Source organism: Aedes albopictus, chromosome 3, assembly GCF_035046485.1.
Source record: "Aedes albopictus strain Foshan chromosome 3, AalbF5, whole genome shotgun sequence".
In the NCBI taxonomy this organism is placed as follows: Eukaryota; Metazoa; Arthropoda; class Insecta; order Diptera; family Culicidae; genus Aedes; species Aedes albopictus.
The window spans coordinates 239143843-239153845 of NC_085138.1; the positions used below are offsets into that span (position 1 = coordinate 239143843).

The following is a 10003-nucleotide window of genomic DNA, read 5'->3' on the forward strand; positions in this document are numbered from 1 at the left end:
GGCTCCAAAAGGTGATTTCCTACATTTGTCACATCAGTCCAGTAGTAGCCGCCGATAAATTCGGTCGGGCGGGAAGTTCAATCGATAAAAACAGTTGATATCCGGCCGTTCTAGACTTGTCGAACAACTTGTTGCGTGTCGAAGAAATCACGATTCGGAGCGGATACAGCCGGTCATTAGCAAGTCTTTTGAAGGATAATTCTGGTGCCGTCTGAAAGATATTCTATATTGGAAGAGAAAACCTGAGGAACTTGTGTGAAATATGTTTATTTTATGTGGGAGTTAACACGACCATGAAAGAAAAACGCATGATAATAGCAGCCTTGTTAATAATTGATGTAATAACTGAGGGCGAACGGAAGACAAACCGAAGTTGAAGTGCATTGAACTATTAGGATATTCAAAATTCATATCAGGTTCAAGGACCATTAAAGAGGCGAAGAGCAATTTTTTTTTTCTCAAAACTACGTCGAATCATCCTTATCAGAGTTATTGCCTCGCATCGGATTAGGCAGTGATTTATCAAAACCAAGCGTCCAAACATCGTCGGGCGTGTTGGTACACACGGTAAACAACCATGACGACTTCCAGTTTTCAAAAGTTTATTCTACTGCTATGGAAGAATTGGATCATCGCAAAGCGACACTATTTTCAAACATTTTTCGAAATCGCAATACCTGTGATTGCTTCCACATTGCTCATATTGGTACGAGGACTGGTGGATGCTGAACAATTCAAAAATGATTTCATATTTCGACCGCTCGACTTGAGGGCGATAACACATTTAAGGTACACTTTAGAACAGACCTTCCAAGACCTAAGAACGCACAAACCAATAGATAAAATAAATTTTACAGACTTATTCCAATGAATCCACCGCTTCAGCACACAATCGCGTATTCGCCGGAAAATGAGCTGCTAGAACGAATATTGGTACGTTCAATTGGACTTCTTGACGAGACCTTGTTGAGCACGGCTTCGTTCAGCAACTCCAGTACAATGCAGGCATTTCTCCAGAACAATAACCTCCTGGCTGGAATCGAGTTTCCGGACTCATATGTGGTAAGTGAACAATAATGTTGACCAGCGCGATTTAAGATTAGTTTGTTTGCCTCTATGTTCCTAATTGTATCTGTGCTCCTAATTTATCTTTGTTTGTTTGCAACGAGTTAAAACAAAATTTTATCCAATGATTTTTCATGAAACAACTTATTTGGGTTGCATAATTAATCCACTGTAGTTGATAACTGACACTAAGACTGAGGAAGATTACAAGTGGTGATCGCAATATGCGTTTCTGTCAAAGGATAAGCATAATAGAGCGGAATTAAAAACTACAAAAGTGATTACACTCATTCGATGCGAATATTCTGCTTAGAGAGTTGCTAAAGTCGGTATAAGATCAAGGCTAGGTTTGCTGTTTACGCTTCTTTTGTTATCGTTTCACGTTATGCCGGGTTCCATGTTGCAGCATTAGCACCCACGCGTCGTTTTTCTCCTTCAATTGCACTTCTCATCGATCCATTTGTTCCGATGAATCCGTTTCGCGTACCCGATAATGATCTCGGTTGCGTCGTTGGTGACTGCATTTACTTTACTCCAACACCTCTAGAGGGGGCTCTTCGAGCTTACCCTCATCTGGCAACACTGCTTCGAAGTTCTACGCGTATGCTGTGGCGACATCCGGTTGTTTCAGTCGCTAATTGTTGATGACGGAGAGTTTTTGGCGCAGTTTGAGGTCCCGACGTCGATAATGTCGGAGAAGCGCCTTCCATCCTCCATAAGTCATAATGTGGTCGATTTGCGATTGTTGACCCAGTCTAATGTATATACAAGTATCATATAATTCAACTAACCTTCTAGGACTACCAAAACGCACTATACTAAGTTTGAAATGTATCCAATGCATTGCTTCGCGTGTAAATAGGCCTTAACTCAATATCATATACTCGTATTTATAAATATGAACCTAATGAAATTAGTTCTGACATGCATACATAAGTTTAATATCCTACGACATGTAAAAGCCTTACAACCAAAACTCCAAAAAAGTTTGATGATGCCTAGAAGATCATCAGGGCATGACCACCATCATTTCATGTTTTAAAATATATCTTTGAATGTAATGAATAAAGTTCAAGTGATTTGAAAAGTAAACAAAATTATTCGTATTCAGTAGACTAAGTTCAAAACTTCTGGACGTTTTGGATAAACTGAAGATCTATGTTAACGCTGTAAAACAACATTAATTATTTTCATTTAACAGCTACCATCCAAACAAGAAGTTTTGAGCAATTTTCATTAAAACGTATCACTTTTACATAGAAATATCACAGACAAACAGACATAACACTCTGACATTTCCCATCGTACACCGTTCAGACGGTCTTTTAAAAAATGCTAGTTGGCCAACTGTCCACCCGTGGCGCTCGCATCGTTTTTGTTAGAGTTTGGCGTTTGCCACTACCGCCACCTAGTTGATGGTTGGCCAAAATCAGTGCTTTTGGAATTGGGCGAACATGTTTCCGAAACTATGATTTGAATCGAAAAATGTTGAAGTGTTACATCTGTTTGTCTGTGGAAATATACTTAACCGGAAATCGAGTGAAAAACAAGGTTTACACTACATTCACAGCTATATCTCCAAAATGTTCTATCACAACATAACCTCCATATATGCAGAAGATAGCACAACTAATCCCCTTGATAAAACCGTTTTGATTTTGAAAATCCACCCACTAGGTGAAAATGTATGAGTAAAAGTATGCAAAAAAGTTATCCACACCCTTTGAGGGTTAAATCAGTTATTGCCTACATCTCTCCTTGGCCGTCTTCGGTCTTGCTTTTCTAAGCATCCTTCTAGCTTTCAGCGGCGGATTGTAGGAAATATTGTAAACCTTCCGTCTACTAATATGCTGACAGTCGACAGTTCTTCAATACAATTATATCACATGCTGTCGCTACACTTTTAGTATAGTCGACGACAGCCTGTAGAACTCATCGAGGATGCGTTCACTGTCGTCTTTTATATAATGTCAAAATATTTCCATTACCGCGAACTTGATAATGATATCTTCTTATATTTCCATTACGCCAACTACAGAACATACAATCCCTTCCGGAACATGTGGAGTTCTCCGTTCGCTTCCCGGCGGAGATGCGCACCTTCGTACAGGTCGGAACCGAGTTCTGGAACAACTGGCAAACCAATCGACTCTTCCCACCGTTTGACACTCCCGGCCCGAGGAATCCCATGCGGGACGATGCCGGCTATCCGGCCAACTACTACTTCGAAACGTTCGCCCAGGTGCAGAGCGCCATTTCCCAGTCCATCATAGTGGAACGCAACCCGGACGTGGTGATACCTGAGGTGTTTCTGCGAGTAAGTTTTGAGTAGCGGTATGATTTAACTCACTGAGGCAGGCATTTGATGCTTGGGTTGTTTCCTTTTCAAGCGTTACCCTCATCCGCCGTTCTACAGTGACCCGTTGCTGCTGGGTTTGGAAAATCTGCTTCCGCTGATTATAATCGTGGCATTTTTCTACACATGTATCAACACGGTTCGATACATCGCCGTGGAGAAGGAGAAGCAGCTGAAGGAGGCAATGAAGATCATGGGTCTTCGGAGTTGGCTACACTGGACCGCTTGGTTTGTGAAGACTATGGTACTGCTGCTGGTTTCGATTTCCTTGATTACGGTTCTACTTTGCGTAAGTGATGGGACTTGATCTTGAGTGAGGAAAATGATAAATTTATTCTAAACGTTTAGGTTAGTATGACCAGCAATACCGACTTGGCCGTGTTTACATATGCAGAATGGTCAGTGGTTTGGGTTTACCTGTTAGTATACAGTACAGCTACCATTACGTTCTGCTTCATGATGAGTACATTTTTCTCTAAAGGTAGTAGTGTCGCAATGATCTAATGGATAATCAGATGTTTGATAAATGTTCTATTACAGCGAATACCGCTGCTGGAATCGCCGGTCTTATGTGGTTCATATTCGTGATGCCGTATAACATTGCGTTTTCCAACTACGATACAATGTCCTTGTCAGCGAAGTTAGCTCTGTGTTTGTTCCACAATTCAGGAATGTCGTTCGGGTTCATGCTGATGATGCGCCACGAAGGCACAACAGCGGGAGTACAATGGCATAACTTATTTAGTCCAGTGACCGTTGATGACGACCTCAGTGTAGGAGCTACAATGATGATGCTACTGGCAGATTCGGTAATTTATCTTCTGATAGCACTCTACGTGGAAAAAGTACTTCCCGGAGAATTTGGCATAGCTCAACCTTGGTATTTTCCATTTACGGTCAGTTTTTGGACAAATAAAGTGGACATTGCAGATGACGCAAATGGAATCTTAGAAGCTTCCGAATCCAGAGAACCGGATCCAGTGGGGAAGCATGCAGGCATAAAAATCAAGGGTCTGCGTAAAGCTTTCGATAAAGAGAAGGTGGCCGTCAAAGGTCTACATTTGAATATGTTTGACGATCAGATAACGGTGTTGCTTGGACATAATGGCGCAGGAAAAACCACAACGATGTCGATGCTGACAGGAGTGTTCTCGCCCACTTCAGGAACGGCTCTGATAAATGACTGCGATATTCGCACAAACATTCAAGGTGCTCGTCAATCTCTAGGTCTTTGTCCGCAACATAACGTTCTGTTCAACGAGATGACAGTTGCAGAGCACATTGAATTTTTCGCTCGATTGAAAGGCGTTGAGAGAAAGAATATCGCTAGTGAGATTCGTCATTACGTTAAAATACTGGAGTTGGACGACAAAATCAATTCGCAATCCCACACTTTATCAGGTGGAATGAAGCGGAAATTGGCTGTTGGAATTGCTCTGTGTGGAGGGTCGAAAGTCGTACTGTGTGATGAACCCACTTCTGGAATGGATCCAGCTGCTAGACGTGCACTTTGGGACTTATTGATCATGGAGAAGAATGGGCGAACAATTCTGCTGTCTACGCATTTCATGGACGAAGCAGATATTCTTGGAGATCGAATAGCCATCATGGCTGATGGGGAATTGAAGGCTGTTGGTTCATCATTTTTTCTCAAAAAGAAATTCGGCGTAGGCTACCGTCTTATCTGTGTTAAAGGAGACGAATGTGTTCCTCAAAATGTCACCTCTCTGATACAACGATACATTCCAAGCTGTGAGGTGGATACCGACATTGGAACAGAGCTCTCATATGTTCTAGAAGAGAACTATACTAATGTATTTCAACCATTGCTGGAAGACTTGGAAGAAAATTCAGAGCAACTTCATATTAATAGCTACGGAATTTCACTGACAACAATGGAAGAAGTGTTCCTCAAAGTTGGAAGCGATTCATTATCTCAGGAGAAGCCAGAAAATCAAACTAACGGTCACATTTACGAAAATGGAGCCATAGGATCCACTGTAACCATTAACTTGGATGAAAACGAAAAACTACTTTCTGGTGCTGCATTGACATTCAACCAAATACATGCGATGTTTTTGAAGAAGTTCATCTCAACGTACAGAGGATGGATTTCAATGCTGGTTCAGATTTTCATTCCCATATTTTTCGTTATCATGACCATAATTATTGTACGGACTTTCCCGGATAATGTTCAACTACCGACATTGAGAATCACACTCAATGACTATCTTCGAACAACTACTGTTCTTGAGGCAGCCACTAATGAGCTGGATGTCGTACACTCTTATCAGAAACTAATTCAACAGTACGGAAAGGACGCTCAACTTTTGACTATCACGGAATCAATGATCGACTACATATTGCGAAGGGTAAAGAGACCAAACAAAATTATATGAATCATAGCTTTATAATTCTGACTGTTACAGACAATAGAAAACACACCGTTGGTAACGAACGAATTTCTCGTTGGTGCAACCATCGGCTCCGATAACGTTACCATGTGGTTTAATTCGCAAGGGTTCCACACTGCACCATTGGCTATCAATTTGTATTACAATGCCCTGCTAAGATCGACGTGCCCTAGTTGTTCGATAGATGTCTCCAACAGACCTCTGCCATTCCGGCCGGAAACACGGGTAAGTCGCTGGAGGTAACTAAACCACTGATCGTATAAACACCCATTTTGCGTCTTTCTTTTTTCAGTTCACCCAGCTTCAGGCTGGCAATAACATGGGTTTCCAGCTGGCCTTCAACACTGGATTCGCCATGGCATTCGTGGCAGCGTTGTACGTTTTGTTCTACATCCGAGAACGAGTATCCCGGGCCAAACTGCTGCAGTTCGTGAGCGGTGTTAACGTGTTTGCCTTCTGGATGGTGTCTTTTTTGTGGGACTATATGACCTACATCATTACAGTTCTGTTCTACGTAGCAACACTTGCTGCGTTTCAGGAGGACGGCTGGTCAACGGCGGAAGAGCTTGGACGTGTCTTTCTGATTCTGATGGTCTTTGGATTCGCATTCTTACCGCTCACGTATCTACTGTCATTCCGTTTCGAAGTTCCGGCTAGTGGCTTTGTGAAATTAATGTTGTTGAACATCTTTACGGGTATAATATTTTTCATGGCTGTGTTTCTTCTGCTGTTCGACGGTTTCGATCTAGAGCATGTTGCGCGTGGATTGGAGTGGGGTTTCATGATTTTCCCATTGTTTGCATTAAGCCATGCTTTGAGCAATGTAAACATTGCATCGACAACTCTGCAGATTTGCGATGCTCAGTGCAGTATTATTCCAGGATGCAACGAGCAAGTCATTTGTGAACTGTTTCCGAACTGCTGTGGTGAGTTTGCTTTCAATGTTGTTGGTGTATTCAGAAGTATTTGACATCATATTTTTTTTGCAGGAGTTAAAATATTTTCTTTTGATCCAACCGGGATCAACCGAAACCTGTTGTTCATGACTGGACTAGGAATGGGATGCTTTGCCATTCTGATGTTTGTCGAGTATCGTGTGTTCAATAAATTATATGACATCATAACTACAAAGAAACCACCTCCGCTATTGAATCCAACAGACGTAGACTCGGATGTTATGACTGAAAAAGAACGTGTTCGACAAATGACCATGAATGAGATAAGTGCAACAAACCTTGTGCTTCGGGACGTTACCAAATATTACAAATCATTCCTCGCAGTGAATCAAATATCTGTGTCAGTTGAACATTCTCAATGTTTTGGATTGTTGGGTGTTAATGGAGCCGGTAAGACTTCAACTTTCAAGATGATGACCGGCGATGAGAACATTTCCGCTGGAGATGCTTGGGTTAGCGGAATCAACTTGAAAACCGACATGACCACAGTACACCAGCAGATTGGATACTGCCCACAGTTCGATGCCCTAATAGATGACCTAACTGGGAGGGAAACAATGAAAATATTCGCCCTGCTTCGAGGAGTGCCAAAAAATGAGATATCCGCAGTTTCTATGAAGCTTGCGGAGGATTTAAACTTCAAAAAACATATCGATAAACGCACCAAACAATACAGCGGTGGAAACAAAAGGAAACTTAGCACTGCGCTGGCTTTGTTGGGAAATCCAACTGTAGTTTACCTAGATGAGCCTACGACCGGAATGGATCCCGGTGCCAAGCGCCAGTTGTGGGACGTGATTTGCAGAGAAAGAAATGCAGGGAAATCCATTGTGCTGACTTCTCATAGTATGGAAGAATGTGAAGCGTTGTGCACCAAATTAGCCATCATGGTCAACGGGGAGTTCAAATGTATAGGATCAACGCAACACTTGAAGAACAAGTTCTCAAACGGTTATTTCCTGACAATAAAACTAAAGAAGAAGGCCACTGAAGAAGGGCCTGAAAAAGTATCAGAAATTAAAGCGTATATAAACGATCATTTTCCAGATGCAGAGCTCAAGTAAGTTGAGAGTTTTTCGCACTCGAGAAGTTTAGAACTAACGCAAACTTATTTACAGGGAAGAATACCTCGAATCAATCACCTATCAGATTCCAAAATCTGATGTTCGCTGGTCAACGATGTTTGGACTAATGGAGCAAGCCAAAACAGTGCTGGATATTGAAGACTATGTACTGGGACAAACCACGCTCGAACAGGTGTTTTTGGCATTCACAAAATATCAACGAGTAGTTGCGGACTGACATCCGGTGAATGTTAGCGATGCGTAACACGAGACTGCAGATCAACACGTGCAAAAAGAACCGAATTCTGTACGGAACGATACGTGGAAAACGATTTGGTTACTGAATTAAACGAATGGCGAACAAGCTTTATGGGATAAATCTATTTCATCAATAAACAGACTTCAAGGCTATCTCGATAAAAATAATTTAATATTTATTTGAATAAATGAATCAGAAATACATATGTACCAAGTCATAGGGGAGACGCTGTTTCCGACCTTATTACTGGAAATAAACAGAAAAGTAGACCATTTCTTAACTAATTATTTTTCTCTCAACCGCCAAAAGTCCAAAAGCTTCCCTTTATCTGCAAAACCGTCTTCCCCAAAACTAACTATCATACCATACTACGGGTTTGGATACAAGTCTTTCGCGCAACCAACTGTCCGATAGAAGGGTCGAGTTCGACCGCAGGGCACCGATTTGACCTGCATAGCCGACTTCCCAAGAAACAGAACTAGCTGAATAACAGTTTTTTTAAGCTAAAGTTGGTTTAAGAGTGGTGTATTGCACTCTTGTACAGCAAAAATGTTTGTTGGGTTCCGAACCCTGGAACCACACTTTGATTGCGACTTGATATCTGATGAAACGGCGTTCTCTCGGAACACTTTGGAACCCTCGGAATCAACCTGTGGGTTCATGTTTGATCATTCAGGCCAACCTGGTAGTCCTACGTATGCCCCTTGTGGCGCACATTCCGAAGCATTGTATATCCACAACGATAAAGATGCCGATAGGCATCACACTGGTGATGACACAAAAAGCATCGTGTGATATGACACGGTACGCACTTGCCACCCATTGGCAGATTAGCATATACGTGCATTGTAGCTTACCGCGAGAACTGTCGTCGTGCTCCTATACCCAAGTAAGTATGGACGAGGTCAGATTATCCAGATGCTTGCGCTTACTTGCCTTTACTTACTTACCGGTCAGGCTAAGGCCTGAGTGGCCTCTGCTGTACATAGTAGCCGTCTCCATTCTACTCGGTCCATGGTTTTGTGTCTCCAGTTTCGCACTCTGCGAAGGGTTCGCAGATCGTCCTCCACGATCGACCCATTTAGCTCGCAGTGCGCACCACGTCTTCTTGTACCGGTCGGATGACTACTCTCGAGAACCATTTTAGTCGACATTCTGATGACGTGACCCGCCCACTGTAGCCTCCCGATTTTCGCGGTGTGGACGATGGTTAGTTCTCTCAGCAGCTGATGCAGCTCGTGGTTCATTCGCCTTCTCCAAGTCCCGTCTTTCATCTGCACTCCACCGTAGATGGTACGTAACACCTTCCGTTCGAAAACTCCAAGGGCGCGTTGGTCCTCTGCACATAGGGTCCATGTTTCGTGCCCATAGAGGACTACCGGTCTAATCAGCGTTTTGTAGATAGTTAACTTCGTGTTACGGCGAACTTTATTCGATCGTAAAGTTCTGCGGAGTCCAAAGAAAGCTCGATTTCCTGCCACAATGCGGCTCTGTATTTCTCTGCTGGTTGTCGGCGGTCATCAGTGAGCCCAAGAACACGAATTCTTCAACCGCCTCTATTTCATCACCGTCGATAGGAGAAGGTAGCCACCCGATGCCCGCTTTTCCACACTTTCTGTCCAGTCCAACAATGTTCCTGCAACGCCACGATGTCGAAGTTGCGGGGATGTAGTTCGTCGTAGACTATCTTGCCACATCCTGTGAAACCAAGTGACTTGTAATTCCATGTTCCAAGTTACCAATCGTAGTCCATATTTCGTCGCGTGGGTCTTTGCCGATTGTATCGAGTCGTATTTTCTCCTAAGTTATTCGCAATGGGGCTTATTGGGCCTACACCAACACTCCTGTCTCGCCGGAGGGCCATCGTGCCAGTTCTGTTTAACGTCCCA

General features: G+C 42.8%; 1 protein-coding gene across 1 annotated transcript; it reads left to right on the top strand.

Annotated features, from left to right (window-relative positions):
* The first annotated feature begins 29 nt into the window (after positions 1 to 29).
* Positions 30 to 8368, top strand: LOC109420119 (phospholipid-transporting ATPase ABCA3). The gene is made up of 10 exons (XM_019694429.3): positions 30 to 789; positions 858 to 1062; positions 3104 to 3382; positions 3456 to 3710; positions 3770 to 3902; positions 3962 to 5793; positions 5851 to 6060; positions 6128 to 6761; positions 6825 to 7851; positions 7910 to 8368. Exons 1-10 carry the CDS (start codon positions 578 to 580, stop codon positions 8091 to 8093), a joined length of 4971 nt encoding a protein of 1656 aa, XP_019549974.3. The 5' UTR covers positions 30 to 577; the 3' UTR covers positions 8094 to 8368.
* Positions 8369 to 10003: the final 1635 nt, after the last annotated feature.